We start from the raw sequence: 22,227 nt of genomic DNA, 5'->3' as shown, positions 1-22,227 counted from the left end.
CTAACTATATAAGGCCTGAAACCTATGGTTTTTTCAGTGAATTTTCAAGGTTTTTTAAATGCTAATTCCTAACTATATAAGGCCTAAAACCTATGTTTTTTTCAGTGAATATACATATATATATATATATATATATATATATATATATATATATATATATATATATATATCCCAAGACCGTGCCAGCTCGGTGAGATTGCTCTATGCTAGCCACAGCATTGGCCACTGCAGTTGTGCTGCGGCATAATATCGCTCGTAATTTGAGAGCTTAAGCCGCCATCCGATATTGACAGGTATAATTTATGAAGAGCCACCTTGGCCCTTGAGTTCCCCCGTATCGGGGGCACTAGAAAGGATTCCAGCTTCTTGAAAAGCTTCCGGGGCAGGCGGTAGGGAAGTGTATAGAAGAAGTACAAAAGGCGCTGTAGGACCAGCATCTTAGAGATGGCCACCCTTCGCAGGGGAGGCCCAGCCAGAACGGCCGAGTCGAGCGGGCTCTAGTTCTGGTCCGACCTAGGTTGTCATCAATAGTATCTGCCCCCAAATGGTAGACCTGGATCCCCAGGTATTTAAAAGTATCAAACGCCCATTCCAACGGTGTGTCTGGTGCCGCCCGTCTCTGGGCTGGCGACATGGGCGTCATCAGAAACCCCAATGATTTTGACCAGTTGCCTCGTAGTCCTGAGACCCGTGCATGTTCATCTAAGAGGTCCATAATCAACTGCAGAACCTCAGTCTGGCCGCGCAGATAGATTAATGCGTTATCTGCATATAGTGACACTATGTGCCACTGGTGATCGACGTGTAGGCCCCAGTCCGTGACCCATTGCCGCAGTCTACATGCCAGTGGCTCCATGGCCAAGGCAAAGAGAATCGGTGACAGGGGGCAACCTTGCAGTGTACCCTGTGCTAGCACGAAAGAACGAGAGAAGATGCGACCCGTCTTCACCCTAGCTTGCGGCTCACATACAGCAGTTGTATCCACCGTATGAAATTGGGGCTGATGCCGAACCCTGTCAACACCTCTTATCAAATAATCCCAGCTCAAAGTGTTGAATGCCTTCTCGATGTCTAAGGATGCTATCCAGGACCTCTCCGCCTCACCCCTTGCCCACTCCAACAATGCAAACAGATGGTGTAGATTCAGACCAGTGTTTCGCCCTGGTATGAAGCCATTCTGGTGCTTGCGGACTAATAGGGGGACTGTTGCGATTAACCTATTCGCCAGTAATTTCCAAAGGATCTTGTAATCGATATTCAACATCGAAAAAGGGCAACATGAGGCCATTAGGAGAGGGTCACGGCCTGGCTTCGGTAGGATCACTAGCGTCGCCTCCCTCAGAGTGGGGGGCAGCGCGCCCTTCTTAAAGGCTTCGGCATACACATTGTCTAACCTAGGTGTTAGTTGTGCGGAGTAGGTGGAATAAAACTCCGACGGCCAGCCGTCTGTCCCCGGCGTCTTGCCAGTCGCTAGCTGTCTGATTGCGTCTGTGATCTAATCCACCGTGATGGGGTATTCTAGGGAATCGTAGTGTGCTGGCGTAATCTGAGGGAGTTGTATCTCTGTAAGAAAGTCCTGAATGGAAGTAGGGTCATGCATAGCGGGAGCCGCGTACAGCTCTGTGTAATATTCATAAAATGACTGATTAAGGGCATCCTGCATGTTAACAAGAGTCCCGGCAGAGGTGTGTTTGGCGGTGATGGGGGTTTGGGAAGTATCGGATCTCAGTAGCCACGCGAGCAGCTTGCCTGCCTTGTCAACCTTCTTGTGTCTGTGCGCCAGTTATGTCTTGTAGTCTAGCGTGCAGAGGTCGTCCATTGCGCTCTTGTACGCTTTAGTGGGCCAACCCGGGGGTCAGTGAAAATGAGTTGCTCGCATCTCTGTATTTCTGACTCATGAGTGTGGAGCACAGTGGTCAGTGCCTTTCCGGCGCCGTACATGGTTTTGATGGCGTATCCATGAAGAACAGCCTTAAAGGCCTTAAAGGCGTCCCATTCTGCCCCGGCCGATGATGCAGTACCTGCATTCGTCAAGAAATACGAATCAATGGACTCCGAAAGGGTGGCCCAGTAGGAAGAGTCAGCGAGCGCTGCAGTTTCCAGGTCAAGATCTCGGGGAGCGGTCCAGGTCAAGATCTTTTACCCCATTAAAATCACTGCCCCAGTACATGGGGGCCGTGAGATCCGCGAGTAAGGATTGCGTGAGTGTTTGCAGGAAGGTAGACTGGCCTGAGTTCAGAGCATACAGACACACTAATGCCAATGGAGACCCATTTAGAAGGCCTTCCATGGTGACAAAGCGGCCCTCCGTGTCTACTCTGGAGTGTGTAATCTACAATGGGGGTGCCACCCAATTAAGCGCGCCTCTGGCATACCCCGAGTACCTATGGCCCAGGATCATGCCACTCCAGAGTTTACGAAGGGATGCAAGTGTTTGTGCGGTGAGATGTGTCTCTTGTAACAGCGTAAATGTGATCCCATGACTGCGTAAATATTGATATACTTTGTGGTGTTTAGCACATCCCGCCAAGCCCCCGACATTCCAGGTTAACAAAACATAGTCTCCAGCCGCCATTTACCTAATTATGAAAGGGGAACAGGCCTCAAGCTTCCAGTCCCCCACCAGCCCGGAGCCCTCCCCCACACATAGTATTAAAAATATGCAGGCAGCTCACAGTCCCCACTGTATACAGACAGATAAAGAGATCGATATGTTAAGAGATTTCCCAACATCCCACCCCAGGCCTGTTTGCCAAAAGGCAATGGGTCATTTGCACTAAAATGCGGGTCAAATAGACAACAAAATTAACCTATAACAAATAAGAACAGATAGAGTGCTATATCAGCTACTTATCACTCGTAGGAGAGGGCGTAGCGGAACTGGTAGACAGTGTATTTGCCGCCTCCCGTCACACAGCCTAGCACCAAACATGCGTGTGCAGATCATCCAGTCTCTGCAGTGAAAGCCATCTTACGGTTCTGGAATGTTCAACCCAGTGCATCTGCGATTTGTGGGGTGAAGGCCGAGCTGCCCCCGACAATGCCTCAAGCTGCAAGGCCGTGATGAGCAGTGTCTGATCCATAGTCGTGTCCGAGTCCAGTCTTGGAGAGGATGCGGAGCTGCCTATGTGCTCTGCCGTTTTAATGGCCTGTGCCTGTTCCTGGACCGACTGTGCCTTCGTTGGATGACATATCCGACCTCTGCCACTGCCCCTTCTGGGCTCCACTAGTGTCCAGGACTGTGGAGAATCCGTCGATAGTGTGAGGGGACTGTGCGCCGGGCCTTGCTGGTCGATCCAGGTCCACGCCTCCTCGGGTGTATTACAGAATACTGTGACCTCCTTATGGCGAATGCGAAGACGTGCCGGGTATTGCAGGTAGTATTGGATGTCGTGGTCCTTCAGGCATTTCTTGACCTCTAGGTAGAAGAAACGGTGGCGCTGTACTGAACAGACCCCCCAGTATATTGCGGCATAGATTTGCAAATTTAGCGGCACAAAAATGGAAATTTAGCGCCACAAAAATTGAAATTTTGCGGCCCTTCATTTTACTTGAAATCATTCCTTTTCAGCCTTAAATCAATGCCAACTGGTTTAGCAGAGTTTTCCACTGTGAAATAGGCATGTTTAAAATCTTTGTTGCTCTACAGAAGCACAGCTCCAATCTGCACCTCGTGAGAGGTCCCTATTTCTCCCTGGGGTGTTCTAGCACCCTTGTATTCACCCCTGCCGAGGCACCGCTGCCTCCTGGACCCTTCCAGAATGTGCTACACCTGTGGGCCAAGAGGATTGTTTGCCTCAGGGACAGAGTGAGTTTTCTTCTATACCAATCTGCACGTCTCCATCTGCACATGACTTAGGTTTGGAATGAAGTCCACAATTAAGTAACAGCAGAGGGGTGTATGCAGGGTTTTAAGTAGGATGAAAAAACTGGAGGTCTCTCACAGGGGCGTGGCCGATGTAATTAACTGCCTGACTTAAAACACTTATGCTAAAAATCTGAACTTAGTATAGTGTGCTGCCCCAAATGGTATTTTGCTGCTTCTGTCCATTCATCCAGATATATAACACAAAGTGGCCATGTAATTGATGACCTGCATATGTCTGCACTCCAGCGCTCCCTTCTGATAGGTATTCTGCCGCAGAAGGGTCCCATGGCTGGAAACTGACTTGCTCTCTCATTAATCGAAATGGGAATTTGTAATACAAACGTCGCTTGGCTAGAAGGAAGCAGAAATTGGACGGCGGCAAGTAGTGACTTGTGCGCGCCCAGCCAAATTAAGGGCATTGTTTGTTTTGCTGTCTTTTTTGTAAATATCGCAGCCAAAATTGTATATATTGCGGCCATTGTGCTAGTCAGGTGATTTCGCGATTTTTGCCTGAATCGTGTAATGTTGGAGGGTCTGATAAATATATGAGAGAAAGAGGCAACCCGACCATGTGAGCTGTGGTATGCAACCCTGACCCCCAGCTCTACCCATGCAGCTGAAAAGTATTCAAGTCGCTCACCCCAACTATGATGGGAAAGGGAGAACCCCTCACCTGTTCCACTTACAGTGCCAACATCGTCCCCAAAGCAAGGGTTTACGTGGGGGTGGGAGAGAGGTATTTCTCCCTGTGCCTAAAAATGAATGTGTCTTTCTGTAATGCAACATGTGCTCATGTAAAGGGCTTGGATACCTTCGTGTTGAGTTTGCCCTATATAAAACTGCAACAACAACAAAAAAGACTGTCAATGAAATTCAAACGAAACAGGAAAAAAAAGTTTTGTTATTATTGATATCCTAGTAATCTAGCTTGCAAGATGCCAATTAATTTTTAAACGCATGGATAATATCCACCTTTTGTTACATAGCCTTTGATAGGGGCATGAATATACAAGAGCATTTATTAGCAGGTTTGAGAAGTCACATCAAACGAACTTATGAACTGCCAAACATGGATTCAGCAAGCTGCCACAGACAAGTAGGGCAGACTGACCCGAGCCTTGTGAATGGGAACGTTGCTTTGACCCTTGTGCCTTTTTAATTTTGAAATAAAATTATTTAAGTGGTTTCCTGTGGTGTAGAAAGGAAAATGTATGTGCATACAGTAAGTATGCTGTCTAGGTAATGCGGACGGCCGCAGCTAATCCTGCAAACTGCAGGAAGCTTGAACACAACTACATCATGCCAATCCGGCCAGACACAAAAGGCTTCCTTATACATATATGAATATAAAACTACAAATCATAAAGGTTGGTTTGTGTTTTTGACACCACCGCAATTAGGCCTAATTAGGTAGATTTTCTTATGGTTTTCTGACAAATGGTCATCCTAATGAGTTATGGAAGCAAAATTCGGTAATGGCAAAAGATGGTGAATAGCACCAAATAGCAGTTTGTGTTTGAAGATTAACTATTTAGCATTCATCTTTTTTGGCTCTACTGATTTATTTGGTTCGACTTGAAACATAAGTTTTTGTGCACGTGAAAAAGTGCAGCTGCCAAAATATTAACCAGCTGAGGACTAGTGTCCGCGTTAATTTCGCTCTAATAAACGAGTCCCCAATGCTCTTTATAGTCTGTAATCTAGAAAGGGAGCTGGTGACCTATGACAGATCAAACAGGATTGTGTTTGCAAGCATTGACTATAACTGTCGAATTAATTTTCTGCAGGTCAGATGACCGGATTAGTTAAAGGCCACAATGTGGTTTCAATAAAAATAGCTTCAGAAGGGCCCACTGACAAGACTGTATTTTCCGCATATTCCCTAATGCCGGCTGCAGTAAGAAGCAGGCAAGTATTACAGTGTAGGAGCCACGTAGTGACGTATGCGCTATGCGCGTACAGCCAATAAGATGTTAACATTTCTTTTGCTGTCTGCCGGAGACCTTTTTCGCAGCCAAAAGGGTCAATATCGCAGGATTATTTCGCATATCGCGAAATGCTGGAGGGTCTGCCTGAAAGAATATAGTCTGGATAAATGTGGACAGTGGTGTTGTCGACCTGCCAGGGGCCCCTAGTGCAGGTGACCTGCAGTATGTGATCCCTGTCGCGGTAGTTGAACAGTCTTACCACCACCAGTCTGGGAAAGGCTATAGGGTGGGGGTGCTCCCGCTCTATGGAAAAGAACTTCGACATCTTACCCTTCAAAATGTCTCTGGAGAACCTTTCCTCAAGGTTGAGTTCCATATTAGGGCCATCTGTCCGTTAGGGGAGGCCCACGATTTGCACGTTGTTCCGGCGTGATTGCCCTTCCTGTTCCTCCGTACGTGCCCTAAGAAAGTCTACCTCTTGTTGGAGGGGTTGCAGCTGGGTGGCCGTCGCAGTCACCGTGGGGCGTAATGACGCCAATGTAGATTCAGACTCTTCCACTCGGCCCTTCAGCTTCTTGTGGTCCTCCCGAAGGTACCCCATATCGATGCTCAGTGAGTCAATCTTCGTGCCCAGGGTAGTTTTAATGTCGGGTATCGCCGCCAACAGCTCATCATTGTGGTCTCCTCAGGCGGTCTGCACTGCTCGTGCCCGGGCGCTGACTCCATTTCCGGGGGTTGTACCTGGGACTTCTCCGCTCTGGGCTTGCCCATCACGCCATCCGCAGGGGCAGATGGCCAGACACAGAGGGCTGACAGCGGTGAAGGATTCTGGGGCGGGGACCGCACAGCAAGTCCGTGTGTCCCAGCAGTGCGTTGAAAGTCGCTAAGCTTCAGGATCAGCCCACGCGTGGAAACGTGTCCATGCCGGCGCACTTGAGGATGCAGAGATGGGAGGGCAAGGTGCTGCATTCAGCCTGAGTGGGAGTATGCGGCAAACTGGTTGTGGGACGTCCCACGCTGCAGGCCACCTTAATATCCGTAGTATCAAAAGTTCTTCAGGAGACCTCCTCCCACAGTCTACACCTACAGCAGGCCCAAACCCACTGTGGCCCGAGAACCAGCATGAGTACAGGCCTTTTCTTTCCAACTCATCACTCCCACCATGCGTAGGTCTCACAGGTGTCTCAGGGTTCTGCTGTACCGACACCCCCGCAGCCCTCGATGAGGCGTGAGTGGCAAGCACTATGGTGGGGGGCGTGTAGCCCAGGCAGGTCGCCTCCGTGTGTCCACGGAAGCTTGGGTACCTAGGCGCCCTCACCTTGTCAAGGGGGTGGGTTTCAGTAGCTCAGTGGGCCCGGGTCGCTGTAGGGGCTCCCCGCCTCAGGGCAGACTGGTGTGGGCGCAAGCCACGTGGTCGAGCGTACCTGCGCCACAGAGTAATGACTCCAGCGTCGTAGCGTGCATCAGTAGCAGAGACTTGCGAGTCCCAGTTCGGGTCCCCCGTGTAGTAGCGGCAGGATCAGGAACCATCGGAGACCCTGTCCGCCGATAAGGGATGTGGCACGCGCACAGGACGAGTGGATGGCAGCCTGCGCCAAGTCGCCGCGTCTCTGGCTAGTGCCGCCGGACACCGCACCGAAGCACACAGAATTCGGCCCTCACAGTGGTCCCCCCAGGACATCTGACCGCTCTGGAATGGTTGGGAAACAGCGGAGAAGCCTTCAATTTTGCTACTTGTGTAAATGCCAGTTTTAATGATTTCAATGTTTTTGTAACCCTAACTTACATTCAAGATTTATTTTATTTATCATAGTTGAAATATGTTAATTCTTGAAGTACTTTCTTAAACAATTAGGTAAATATGTTAATGTGGGGCTTTTATGAAAAATATCTCGGTTTTAATGATGCTAAATATATTTACATTCAACAGAAATCCACGATCACGTGTAAAGAAGATGGAACATGAATTGAATTACTGCTAACTCAGATCAGAGAACTGCTAGAGGCACAGGGAAGACATGGTCTGCAATCGGAAACAGAAGTAACAAGATTGAAACATAATAACTCTCACATGATCTGACAAACTTCAAGAAACGAGCAAGACCAGTCAAGTGGATGAAAGACTCAGAGCTGAGTGCCACCCAGCAGTTGGACTCCTAAAATATCTGGATAGTATCTGAATGAGTCAAGAGCACTTCTATTCAACATATGGTATAGAAACATGCTGGCGACCCGTCCTGGTCCAGAGATTGGGGATAAGAGAATTCTTACAGTTCTAACCTTTTAAAAACTAAAAACATTTATTGTTAACCCTACTAATCGATGGGGTGCTGCAAATCAAGATAGCTCAGAGGTGCAATAAACTTAAATAAAGAGCTGGACAACTGAAGGTTCATTAGAAAAGATGTTTTCAGTTTAGTGCAGAACACTTGGCTGCAATTCCCCAACTGAACAATAAGGTTATTTCTTCAAATTATTTATAAAGAAAACTCTTGTCCAACTTGGAAACTGTACTTCACACATATAAGAGTTTGTTGTGCCATAACTGTGATAGTCTATTGAGTGACATTTAAACAGTGCTGTGAAATTGCCAAACATTTATCTGAAATACCATCTACTAGCGTTGAAAAATGATGGCCCAGCAGCAATTGCTTGAACACGGATTCATACCCACGTTTTCCACTGTACCTGCAAGAGAAACATTATACATATGTATTGAATGTGGGAAGAGCTTTACTCGGTCATCTAGCCTAAAACGCCATCAGCAAACACACACAGGAGAAAAACCATACATGTGTAGTGAATGTGGAATGGGTTTTAGCCGTTCATTTGAGCTAAAAACACATCAGCGAATACACACAGGGGAAAGACCATACACGTGTAGTGAATGTGGAAAGAGTTTTAATGACTCCTCAATCCTGAGAAAACATGAGCGAACACATGCAGGAGAAAAATTGTACATGTGCCAAGAGTGTAATATAAGTTTCTATGACCTAGTCTCACTAAGGGTCCATCAGCAAATACACGTAGAAAGAAAAACATATGTATGCAAAGAATGTGGGATGGACTGTTCTCAATTATCAAATTTAAGGGCGCATGAGCGAACACACACAGGAGAAAAGCCATACATATGCGGAGAGTGTGGGGCAAGTTTCAGTGTCTCATCAGCTCTAAAACGCCATCAGAGAACACACACTGGAGAAAAACCACATACATGCAGTGAATGTGGGATGAATTTCAGAGCCTTATCAAACCTCACAGCCCATCGGAGAATACATTCAGGAGAAAAGCCATATGAATGCAATGCCTGTGGAATGACTTTCAGAGCCATATCAAATTTAAGGACTCATATGCGAAGACACACAGGGGAAAAACCATATAGCTGCAATGAATGCCAGAGAGTTTTTGGGGTCTCATCAGCACTCAAACGACATCTGCGAACACACAGAGGGGAAAAAAACATAACATGTGAAACTGGAGTGAATGTTAGTTGATCATCAGGTCAAAGATCCTGTCAGTAAACACACATGATAGAAGACACCCCATATGGTAGAGGTATTCACGTAGAGCATACAACCCCTGAAGAGGCAGTGGAATACTTAGCAGACGTGCAGCATGTTACTCCACACCCAGTGTTGATGGTTAGTGACGCATAAGCAGTGTAGTTAATCATGTATTTTCCATTAGATGCCATGTAGTGTGAAATATTCTTCTCATGGCCATTAGTACAAGATAGTAATGCTAATTAAACATGCTTGGATTAATAAGGATGGTTTAACACTGTTGCTAACATTGTAATCGCTATGAATAATAGATTGCCATGCTCTATGTGGACGTGTATCGATCATGCATTGTGATCCCATTCGTCGACAGTTGTGAGAGTGTTAATGTTGAGAAAGTTGTAGTATAGAGTTTTAACGCTGCCATTTTGCCTGAGTATGAATGTTTCAAGTTGTAGTATACAGTAGTGTTTGATAGCACAGCAGAATAGTGATTTAGGGAAAAACATTCTTGTATATTCTATAGTTCAAACATTATGTCTGGACCGCATTTAGAAATTACATGCAAGGTCATGTTAAGTGTGAAATTCTGCAATAATAACTTCATAATCTCTGAGATTGCTGTAAGAAATGTTTTACTGGAAACAGATTTATGCTCTGAATTGTGAGGGTATACCCTTTGTCGTAACAGGTGCACTGAGTGTGGAAATTGTTTTTAACAGTTATAACACCGAAGGACTCTTCCAGGAATGCACGCAGGTCTGGAAGCCTGCACATGCATTGAATGTTGCAAGAACGATAATTCAATTCTGACATCTAAAGAAACCTTGGTGAACACACTCACTGTTGTCTAGTCGATTTAGATGTATAAGAATTGCCCTTGTTTCCACCACGTCAGACATCTTTGCTGTGCCATCAGTCCATCATGAATATTTGTGGTCAGTACTAAGATAATAAATCCTAAGATGCAGAAGCCATAACACTATATAATGTGCATCGTATTGACACTTCAAGCTCTAGTGTTGTGCCATCTACTGTGCAGACCATTATTCTGGTGTACCTTCACTTAGGAATGAGGTTAGATCCTGTAACTGTGTGTATGCTACACCTAACACATCCTGGACATTCGAGCACCGAAAAGGAGCCTGATATGGAGTTTGGCACGCGGATTATCCTCCCTGCCATATTACTAGTGCATTATAGCCTTGGGCACTTGTAATAAGACTTACACGATTTCTGTCTCGTTTGTGACAGAGTAACCCAACTACCAAACTCTAAATCGGGCCTAAATTGTGCATTTGTGGGAAATGCTTAAATTGGTTCTAATCCACGAGAACTCGCCAGAACTGATAGGAAAGTAAACATGAAGTGAATTCTGAATGCGTTTCAATGACTTGCGCTGAGTAAGGACCATTCAGAAAAAGCAGGCACAATCGGTGGATGCTGGATAAACGTCAATCCTGGTTGCAAAGCTTGTTGATGGTCACACAGTTGCAGTTTGACCAAAAAGATTGGAAAACACGAAAGCAGGAGAAATAGGAACTATTTGGGAATGCCAAACGAACCATATTTGGAGATAGAATCCATTGGGGGTAAAAACGTGCTCAGGTGTACACATCAATGACGGAGAGATGCACAAGGAATTTTGCATGTTTTTCTTGATAAGTTCAGGCTGTTCATCTCATGATGCAACTTTCTGGTTTATATTGCCTCCTAGACTTGTGTGTATATTTACCTCTTTTACTGCTGGGTTTGTCCCAAGTCCGCATGCTAATTCGATGTGCCTTCTTTCATCTTCTCCTGCTCATTGGTTCCCCACTACCTTGGCTACCAAAGCTTGCCTAATGCCCAGAGGGTTTGAATACATTTGTCCTTGCATATAGCTTAGGATGTTCATGCTGGCTGTAGTTCATAAACTGCTAGACCAAAGGAGAAGATGCAGCATCTGGAGACACCAGACCATGGTAGTGTACTGACGCTGACTGGAATAATGCTGTAAAAGAGTTGTGTAGCGGGGACGGCAGAGCCAAATGCTGTCCATGGCAGAGCAGAGTGCCTTCCATGCCTTGTGTTCCGGGACAGACTGAGCTAAGTGCAGCCAGCCCTCCACAGCAGACGAAACGCCGTGGTGAAGCTATCCAGGCTGTGAGAGGCGCCGACACTTGTGAGTAGTAATGCCTTAAGTATTTAGGAAGTGAGAAATATCATGTCCTCTGATGATCTCTCATAGTAGTTGCCCTCTTACAGGTGCTACAGACAAGCGTGATGTCTGTGCGTACAGGAAGTGAATGCTTGAAACTGTATCAAGAGAGGTATTCCTGAACTCTCTAAGCAGACTACAGTTCAGGATATTAAGCTGGTTTGAGTTTTGGTTTTGAAGTGCCTACTTTGGAACTGGAAGAAAGACTGGCTGGTAGGATTTTAACGTTTCATTCTATTTCCTTCTGTTTGGTGTGAAGTTGCTGCTTTTAATTTGTGTTTTTTTAATATTAGTTTTATTTGTTCTGTTAGTTTATTTTCCTTTGTTGCTTCATGGCAGTAGCCAGTGTGTCACAATGCCCATTGTTTCTGAATGAGGCTGTGGGAGCCTTTTGTTCATGGAAGGTTTTTCAATAATAGCAAAGATTGGAGGTTAAAGTTTTCCAATATTCATAGTTGAATTTTGTTCTACTGTTTCCTAGTAGCTTCGACCCTCATTTGGGCCTTGTCCTTCGGTAAGGCTCTGTATGTTGTTGTAAAACACTTAGCACCTGGTGCGAAGGCCAGCACACCACGTACTTCGGCCTCAGGCAGCTATTCTATTGAGAAGCTCTGTGGGTCCTTATTTGTTTGTGCAATGTTTGTGACTTGAAACTTTGGCAGGTCTTATTATTAAATATCTTCCTGACTTCCGCAAAAATATCAGATTTCCTGTCAACAATGAGTCGTCTACCATCACGCATTTCTGAGTTTCTGTTACCAAACCCTATCTGTTACTGGGCACCTTCTAAAACCTGGTAGGGTCCACAGTATGCTCAATAACCATTCTCAAATAGTGTCCCTTTGTGTTGTTAAGCAGTAAGACGCTAGGGCTTCCCCCTCCAAGTATATCAGAAAAGATGAGAGAGAAATCCATGTCTTGTGCCTTTTCCAGTTTCTCACTACTGAGACATTACCTTCAGTCTAAATCTATGCCCGAATTCCAGCTTCCCGCATTGGTCGAGAGAGGGTTCCTTTTTGGTAAAGTCCTCAGCACCCTTTTTGGTTTACAGGGCTTAAATTAATAATCCTTGATGCTCTCTTATGTGCTAGTGTGGGCGAACAGTTTATGCTTTTCAGAGGGTAGCGTTAATGCATTTGTTGAACACACACAGACTCAATAAATGAGACACACTTGAGAAGAAACTCAAGACCAATTTTACAAAAATAACAAGTATTTTGTTTATTTAAAACACCAAGAACTTCGTAAAAGTAAGTACTTTTCAGTTTTAGCATGTAAGAAATGCTCACTCAAATGCGTTTTACACGGCAATGCTTTCCTGTGTTAGAAAAAGACATGTACTACATACGGGTCGTGGCAAGCGATTCTTGGGGGTCCCTTTAGGGACTCTAGGTTCTAGGGGACCAGGGTCCAAAGTACCACCAACAGTTCAAGTTTACCTGCCCTGGAGTGTTCAGGTCCAGAGGTGCTGGTCTGGTTGGTAGCCTTGTGCGCTACACTGTAGGCAAAGAGGGAGATCACCTGGAAACAGGCTTAAATGGGGGGACTTGGGGGCAGGTCTGGGATCTCCCAACGCCCCTCCACTTCCAGGGAGATGCAGACAGATTGGCGAAGTGCTGGAGGCCCTCAGGCGGCCGTTGGAGGATGCACAGCTACAGGAAGAGTCAGGTTGTCGCAATTGTCGGGAGAGGAGCAGGTAGTATGGCAGGGTTTGGCATCAAATTCCACCAGCAGTCTGTAGTTCTTCCATCTTAAGCTCTTCTAGCTCCTTCAGCTCTTCTTGCTCCTTTTTTTGGAGTTGGAGTTCCTTCTGCCAGGGGGGCACCTAAATACTGAATTTAGAGATGTTAAGGGGAGTGTACTACATGGGCTACTTAACCTTGGGGTCACTGTGCCCCTACATGTCCACTTCCGGTGGGTAGTGGTCATAACCCTGTCCCAGAGTTCTTAATGTCGCCAAAATCAAGGTGTTGTAAACCTTCTTTCCTGGGGCACATCAGGCAGCCCACCTTAGGGGTGTGACTAACCTGGTAGTGAACCATGTCTCCTTGCATAGGTAATTTTCTGCGCCTCCTGATGCCACATGAGCGTCAGGGCAGGGGTGGTATCTCCCAGGTCTCTGGGAAGCAATGGTCTAATTTCAAAGGCAGCAGGGGCTTTGAAGTCCCTGTTCTTGGTATGCAGATTCACTAGCTATCCTGCTTGATGAGGTGTGAACGCCTTCCTCCATAGCAGGTATTGTTTCTGGCCTCAGAGAGCGAGGGCTCTCACCTGCAGGCAGGGGGTGAGAAACATGTCTATGGTGGCCTGCTGGACGATACTAGTCAACCAGCACACTAAGAGGCTGATACGTTTTCAGGTAGCACCTCTAAGGTGCCCTCTGGGTGCATGTTTCAATAAATCCACTACTGGCATCAGTGGGGATTTTTCAAGACAGGGTGTTTGATATCAAACACTATAGGTTTTTAGTAAAGCCATCGTGTAACTGGGGAACTCGTAATGACCAGTGCCCTGTACATGTGCTTAAGATAGCTTCCCTGTTCACTTGTACTATCTAGCAATTGAACTAAACAGCACAGGGAGCATACCTGCTCATGCAGATAAGTCCTCACATGTAATATAATGCACCCTGCTTTAGGGCTGTAAGGCGTGCTGTAGAGGTGACTTACATATATTTAATGCAGTGTCTGGGGTCATGGCACACAGGGTGTGTGCCATGTCATGTTTTCACTTTTGTGTGCGCTATTTCACACTGCCTGCAATGGCAGCATGTATGAGTTTGGTGTTGGGTCCGTTTGGGTGGCACAGTACATGCTGCAGCCCTTAGGGAGCCTCTTTAGTTCCCATGCCCTGGGAGCCTGGGGTACCATTTACTAAGAACTTACAGGGGTGCTAAAGGTCTTGCCAGCTTTGGAACAATTGCATAGTTAGCTTGTTTAGGAAAAGTGTAATGGCACCGGGAACCTGGTTAGCAGGAACCCAGTGCACCTGAGTCAAAATTGCATCAAATACCAGGCAAAAAGTGGGGGTCACCATGTCAAAAAGGGGGTCACTGTGTCAAAAAGGGGCACTTTCCTACAGTTCCCTTTACAGCTGCTTCTTTAAACAGTAGTGCAAGTCCATCGGTGACAGCTCATCAGGGAGATTGTCCCCATACATTGTACCAATGGATGGACTGCTTTCGCTACCACTATCTCAGTTCTGATTAGCAACTCATTCAAACCAATCCTGTGCTATCCATGTTTGGAGTCACAGAAGCTATTAGTATGTTCTCTGTATGTTCGGGGTGTTGGCTTGGGCATGGAAATCTCGAAATATGCTCTTCGTTATGTGAGAATTAAGGGGTCCTTGCATAGTGTTGTCAGTGTACTGCAAAGTTGTTCCATTTCATGGAGCCTAGCCAATATTTAGCCACCATTGACCGTATGAAGTCTTTGTATTATGTATTATAAAATGCTATCAGATCTGTGCTTGTGTGGAAGGAGTTTGCTGAATCATTGGATTGTGATGGAGACATGGGCAACTAATCAGAGGAAATTTAAAGTTAATTTAAACAGTAACGAAAGAGCGCAGGAGACGATGTCCACGATGGGTGATATTGTGTAAATGCCTTTTCTGAAGTTGGAGGTGGAGATTTGGATATTTACTGGTCTTAGTGCCTGAGAGTACCATCAAATTGAAAGGAAGGCAATGAAAGAATGTCTCTTTAGTGGGCATATGTTAGACTTGTCAGTCTTAGGGTGGTCATCCCCCAGACTTACTCTTCCTCTTTTTGCTGAATTCATTTTGGTTGTCCTTAGGACTTTACCACCACTACTTGCTGATGCTAAAGTGCATGTGTTCACTCCCTAAAACTTGGTAACATTGACTTGCACCCAATTGGCACATTGAATTTACTAGTAAAGTGGTACTATGTGTCAACAGGGCCTATAAAGTAAATGCTACTAACACTGATTGTGCCACCGATTTGAGTAGCCCTTTCAAACATGTCTCAGGTCAGCCATTGCAGCCTATTGTGTAGTTTTAAACTACCAAATCGACCTTGCAAAATAAACCTTTTGCTAGGCCTAAACCTTCCTTTTGAATAAATAAATAACCCCTAGGATAGGCCCTAAACAGGCTATAGTGTAGGGTGCAGTATATTTAAAAACACGGCATATACTTTTAAGTTTTACATGCCCTGGTGGTGAAAAACTCTTAGATTTGTTTTTCTTTTACTACTGCAAGGCATGACTTTCCCTTAGGATAACATTGGGTTACACTATTACATTCAGTAAGTGATATTTTTCAGTTGGGAGCAGCTAGGAATATTTAGTGTGGTGTCTAAGGAAATGTCATTCAAATCCTTTCTTTTTTATCCTAACCCTTTGGTGCTAGTATCCTGAGTCACATGACTAGGTGTGGCTTGTTGGTCTCTGTGTGTGCCTCCCTAACAGTGAGACAAATGAGTGGATAGTTGTTGGCAGAATGGGCCATCTCTGTCAGGATGAGGGAGAGCGGTCACCTACCAATCTTACACTTCACAAAGACTCTGCCTCTGCATACTCACAAAGGATTTCACACTAGTCTTTAGTGGCCCTACACAGGCTGGGTCTAGGGCAGGGAGGAAGATAACTTCAAACAACTCTGGTGGAAACCTATAGAAACTGCTCCTATTTCAAAGCTGGGAATATTGGACACTCAGACCCAACTCTTCAGTACACATCTGGACCTCTGGAAGAGTCAGAAGAAAGACTTCTGTGCTGCTCTGTAGCTAGAAGAATTAGCTCCAAAAATCTTGAACCCTGCACCTATATTTTGCCTGTTGTGAGTCCCCCACCTCCCAAGTGGTGTCACCTACGGGAAACTTGGAAGTAGCCCTTAAGGTCCTCTGCGAGCTAAGCTGTGGTCCTAGCAGAGCTGAGGCAGTGCAACACATTACCTTGCAGCTTTGCATCAGAACTGCTGTGCGATGCATCCTTGACGCAGGACCTCGCCGTTCATCTGAACCACCTCAGCTCGACGCATCCTTGACACAGGTTTTTTGCATTGCAGCCCCTCAACTCCTCTGAAACGCTGCTGTGCAACTCATCCTTGATGTGGGATCTCCCAACGATCCGCAACTAGGATTTAAGGTACTTTGTTCAGCTGGCCTAACTTGGTCCCAGTATCTGGCCCATGCTCCATCGCGGTCAACCTCAATTGGGGACTTTGTCCCTGTCCAGCATGACCTGGTAAACATAGTTGTCACTTTGTCCTTTTAAGCAGTATACCTATCTAAATATTTAAAATTAAGTCCTACAAGTTGGATTTCTGTAGCTTTGGTCTCAAATAATGTATTACATATTACTGTATTTTTCTAAATTGGTGTGGGATTTTTCTTCTGTGGGGTTTTGACTTTATCACTGTTTGAAGTGCTGCATACATACTTTACACATTGCTGCTCAGTTAAACCTGACTGCTTTGTTCCAGTCTACCAGCGGGTTCAGCACAGGTTGATATGGGGTTTGCATGTGACTTAGCCCTGACAAGAAGTGTGGTTGCTGTTTGAGTAGGGTTTAACCCCCCCCCTTAACCAGTAACCCAATTTCCTACAGCGGGGAAATTATATTCAACCATATACAGTGTGTTTTCACGTTCACAAGACATAAGTGCTGTTGCTTTTCTTAGGTGAGGAGGTGAGGGAGGGTTGTTTCATTTCTTTTAGGAAAGGGGAAGGGTTGGACTCTTCATACCAGCTTGTAAATATTATTTAGTGAATGCAAACTACATGGGATGTGGAAAGTTGGATAGGGGACACAGACTGGAGATTCTCCTGACTCAGTATTCCCTCTACTGTCAGTTGGGCCCAGAAGGGTGAACTATTTGGTGCTTTATGGTGTTTGTAGTTTGTTAAAAAAAAAAATGTGCACCCGGGAAAATCTTAATTACAAGCCTGAATTAATGCAAAAGGTATCTCTTGTCCATTAAGAGTGACATGAGCCTGGCTAATGTGCTGAACCACTGCCTGTCAAACGTACATCAAGACCATCCAGTTACAGGACAAATGTAATATATGGACATTTTCTGCTGGGGGGGTTAATACCTTGATATCTATAAAATAGTAAAGGTAAACAGCAAACCATAAAAAAACAATACCACACAGCAATACAAAGCAGTAGAAGTGGACCTAAAAGATATATTTTACAGCATGCCCCAAAACGTTACTAAAAGTGCACAGCCTGATGTAAAAGAATGTAAATATAAGTTAAAGAAGGTAATCCCTCTGGTTTTTTATTGCACAACAACAAACATTTAAATGAGAAAAACTGAAATCTGTGTCAACTTAATCACACTTCAATAGTTTTTTAAATAAGCATCTTGTATGTGGCTTAATATGTTCCCAGTGAATTTGCATTCCTTCTCCAGGACTGGAAAAGAAAGCTGTGAAGGGCACACTGATGGTGATCAGAGTATATATTGCTTTATGATGACCAGAACGTTTTTTACACGACTAAAAGTAAACAATTAGTAACATTTGGACCAAGTAAGAAAGAGAAATAACAGCAAAAGAACAAACGGCTGATCAAGGTTAAGCATGTCAAATTCACATGTACATTATATTTAGAGATGGTGCAACCACTTCCAGCACCCGCTGTCCAAGGATGCAGATAATGGAGAAATATTCATGAATAAGGAAGGTGCACTCGATGTGAAGTCAATAAATCACACACAAAAACTGGCACACATATATTTCAGAGTCCTGACAAAGTTCCCTCTGGCACCCGGGAACAAAACGCGTTGGATGTGTGCCAATGTTTATGATTAACTTAATCAAAATCAATTTTGGATAATATTGGCCTGATTTATTAACTTTACATCGAGTGCACCTTCCTTATTCACGAAGAAAGAGAAATAAGCAAGGTCATCTGAGGCTGTTTAGGTGTTCTGCTTTAGCTGTTGTATAATGTTCGACATATCTTTTCGTTGTTCCAACTGAGATGGGTGCCAGAGCAAGAGAGATAGTGTATGAATCCCTAGTAATCAAATGTGGTTTTCTCAGACCCATTAATATAAGTTGCAATAGGTCCTGCTTCAATAGCATCTATGTTTTTCAGCCATATGTGATTAATTATGAGGGTCTTTATCAGGATAGGTATCCATAGAGTTGTATAGAATGACACGTAGGAAAAATTTTAACTTCCAAGGTGTGTAACATTTCACAAAGAAAAGGTAGGTGGCCCAGTTCATGACATGCCTTAAGTGGTGTGTGTTCTCAACTGAAAACCTACAAATAAATTAAGATATATTATGGTGGGAATTATTGGGTGTGATATACCTATGTGTTTTGGAAATTTAGTATTGCCTGTACATAGTGCGACTGTGAGTTTTGTGCTGTAAGCAAATGTATTAAAATGAGTAAATGGATGTCCAGACAGCCACAAATATGATCGAGTTCCTGGAGCACATATAGTATGTAACTCTTTATGGACATCATCACTTTAAGTCCAACATAAATACTTACTTAACAGTAAGCTGAATGTTTGTGTACTATAGAGTGTTTTTAAATTGTGTTTTTTCCAGAAAGAAATTGATTTTTTTTGTTTTAAACACATCAGGGTCACAACTCTACTGTATTCCATATTTAAACTTAGGTTGTTGCATCATAGTTGGAACGTTTATCTTTTTCACATATATTGATTGTCCCAGGATCCAAAAAGCCTTGTTCCTCAAATAGGTTGAAAACTAGCTTATTTTACATAATACTACAGAGTTAGCAGACTGACTGACTGAACTGTCTGGCATATTAGTGGAGGAACACTGCAAGTGCACACAGAAGAGAAAATGATTGTTACAATAATATGTTGACATTGTGATATCAGCCTATAGGTAAGGAAAAGAAAACATGTATCTACCATACTTATTCATAACAATAGTGCAGGTCGTCCCAAGGGGAGTTCATACAGAGTTTCTGCATTTCTAGTCTCTCTGCATTTGTTTTCAGCAGTATTATATCTGACCTTCCAGGCCTTCTAACTTAACCCCTTGGCCTCGGCGTTAATTCCGCTGCGGCACTGGAGGGGAGGGGGGGGGGGGGCGCGCCGCCGCCATGCTCATGACGGAACCACTCAGTCACGAGCCACGGGCGTGCTGTGCTAGTGACGGAGTGGTTCCGTCACGGCCCCGCCCGCACATTAGAACGGCTGCACAGGTGCGGAATTGCCACGCCGTGATGTGACGGAACTACTCCGTCATTAGCACAGCGCACCCATGGCTCGTGACGGAATGGTTCCGTAACGAGCACCGAACGAGTTAATTTACTTTCTTGTTCCCTAAGTGACAAATTCCTGGAGCGCAGAAAAGGAGTTGAACTGAGTTGTAAAAGCAGCAGAAGGTCAAGACTTTTAGGTCTAATGAAACACTTTCAAGGATGGGATGCAGCTTGCAATGTAGTTTCTGTGTCAGTCCTACACTTGATATTAAAAATGTGTTTTTTTCTTTTCTTTATTAGTGTCTCAGTGACTTTATAATTAATTTGGGTATCTGTTTATTTTCTTTGGATTCTGCATTATAAAAAATAACTTTTAAAATCCCTTGTCTGTGTATAGGAGCTTTTTATATAGTGTATTTTAAATGTGTCGGTCTTATGTGTGTTCATATAAATTCGGCATCAGAAAAATATGTATATAGTATCAATGCTTTCTTTATTAATACTTCATCTGTAAGTAAAATAAACAAGATGGCTCAATATGTTCACTGTGGATTGTTTCCAAAAATAGTTATGCAAGATCATTTAAAATGTGTTTTCTGCAATAACCTGAAGGAGACGTAACACCATATGAAATTCCTTAATAAATAAAACGTGCTCTCTTCTTGTTATCTGTGTATTTTTTGTATGTTATAAAAAAAACTGATGCCTCACTTTAAATTTACTTAGCTGTAACTAAAAATAATGTGCCTCTGGGCGCTGTGGCAGTGTTTTGTGCACATGTTTTATTTTAAACGCAAGCAAAAATCTCTAGAAACCAAGAACTCGCTGTGTGCTAACTCCTGCTGCGCCCCGGGGGTTCCCTCTGCCCTCCACCCCCAGTTTGTGATGCTTGAGCACCCCGCCTCCCCTCTTGCTAGTCCCCCCTCTTCCTTTGGCCTCCCCTCTTCCTTTGGCCTCCCCTCTTCCTTTGGCCTCCCCTCTTCCTTTGGCCTCCCTCTCTTCCTTTGGTCCCCCCTCTCTTCCTTTGGTCCCCCCTCTCTTCCTTTGGTCCCCCCTCTCTTCCTTTGGTCCCCCTCTCTTCCTTTGGCCCCCCCTCTCTTCCTTTGGCATCCCCTCTTCCTTTGGCATCCCCTCTTCCTTTGGTCTCCCCTCTTGCTGGTCCCCCCTCTTCCTTTGACCTCCCCTCTTGCTACTCCCCCCTCTTGCTAGTCCCCCTCCTTCCTTTGTTCCCCTCTTCCTTTGGTTCCCCCTCTTCCTTTGCCCCCCTTCCTTTGATTTCCCCTCTTCCTTTGCCCCCCCTCTTCCTTTGGTCCCCCTCTCTTCCTTTGGTCCCCGCTCTCTTCCTTTTTCCCGCTCTTGCTGGTCCCCCTCTCTTCCTTTCCCCCCTTCCTTTGGTCTCCCCCCCTCTTCCTTTGGTCTCCCCCTCTTCCTTTGGTCTCCCCTCTTGCTACTCCTCCCTCTTCCTTTGGTTCCCCCTCTTCCTTTGCCCCCCTTCCTTTGATTTTCCCCTCTTCCTTTGGTCCCCCATCGCTTCCTTTTTCCCCCTCTTGCTGGTCCCCCCTCTTCTTTTGGTCCCCCCTCTTCCGTTGGTCTCCCCCTCTCTTCCTTTGGTCCCCCCCCTCTCCATTTGACCCCCCTCTCTTCCTTTGGTCTCCCCCTCTCTTCCTTTGGTCTCCCCCTCTCTTCCTTTGGTCTCCACCCTCTCTTCCTTTGGTCTCCCCACCCCCTCTTCCTTTGGTTCCCCTCTCTTCCTTTGATCCCCCACTCTTCCTTTGGCCCCTTTTGAGCCACCCTCTCTTCCTTTGGCCCCCCCCTTTCTTCCTTTGGTCACCCCCCTCTCTCCCTTTGGTCCCCCCTCTCTCCCTTTGGTCTCCCCCTCTCTCCCTTTGGTCTCCCCCTCTCTCCCGTTGGGACCCCCCTCTCTCCCGTTGGGACCCCCCTCTCTTCCGTTGGGCCCCCCTCTCTTCCGTTGGGCCCCCTCTCTTCCTTTGCCCCCCCCCTCTCTTCCTTTGGCCTTCTGTACCGAGGAAGGATTGCCAGAAGTCAAATAATCTTCTAAGTAAAGAGACTTTATTAAAGTCTTAAAATCAAAGAATAGCGGACCCACAGCAGAGCAGGCTAGTGCAGTGAAAGAACAGTAGGAGAATGAATTCATGGTGAATTCTAGAATAGAAGGGAGAGATAGAATACAAATAGAAGAAATATAAAAGAACAGGACATTACACATCTTCCCCCTTAAGGAAACATAAAATGAAGCATTTCAAAATTAAATCAAATTATATGACATAATAAAATACAATATCATAGGAAGTAAATAGAATTAAGATAAAACAAAATCCTTACAATGAACAGGTAACTTACAAATTCTTTTTGAAGGTAAATTGGAAGGTGAATCAGAAACCATATAAGGTGTATCAACAACATTTTCAGAAGATGTATTGGAAACCACATTTCCTTGTGATGTAGGAGATGTGGAAGTGACAACATTATCATGCAAATTAGATGATGCAACATTTGAGGAAGAACAAGAACCTTCAAACAAAATATAATCATCCAAATTA

At 45.0% G+C, this 22,227-nt stretch overlaps 1 protein-coding gene across 1 annotated transcript in view; it reads left to right on the top strand.

Moving 5' to 3' along the window:
* Nucleotides 1-20,325, top strand: part of LOC147678860 (uncharacterized) — a 57,890-nt gene extending 37,565 nt beyond the window's left edge. Inside the window, exon 3 of the mRNA XM_086946302.1 lies at nt 7,727-20,325. Coding sequence (XP_086802428.1) covers nt 8,427-9,290 — 864 coding nt within the window. The 5' untranslated portion in view covers nt 7,727-8,426 and the 3' untranslated portion in view covers nt 9,291-20,325. The remainder of the gene's footprint in view (nt 1-7,726) is intronic.
* The last annotated feature ends 1,902 nt before the right edge of the window (nt 20,326-22,227 follow it).

The sequence above is a fragment of the Lissotriton vulgaris genome, chromosome 12, assembly GCF_964263255.1.
Source record: "Lissotriton vulgaris chromosome 12, aLisVul1.2, whole genome shotgun sequence".
NCBI classification, from domain to species: Eukaryota; Metazoa; Chordata; class Amphibia; order Caudata; family Salamandridae; genus Lissotriton; species Lissotriton vulgaris.
The sequence above is the reverse complement of the archived record's forward strand: the minus strand, read 5'-3'. Positions and strand labels throughout refer to the sequence as shown.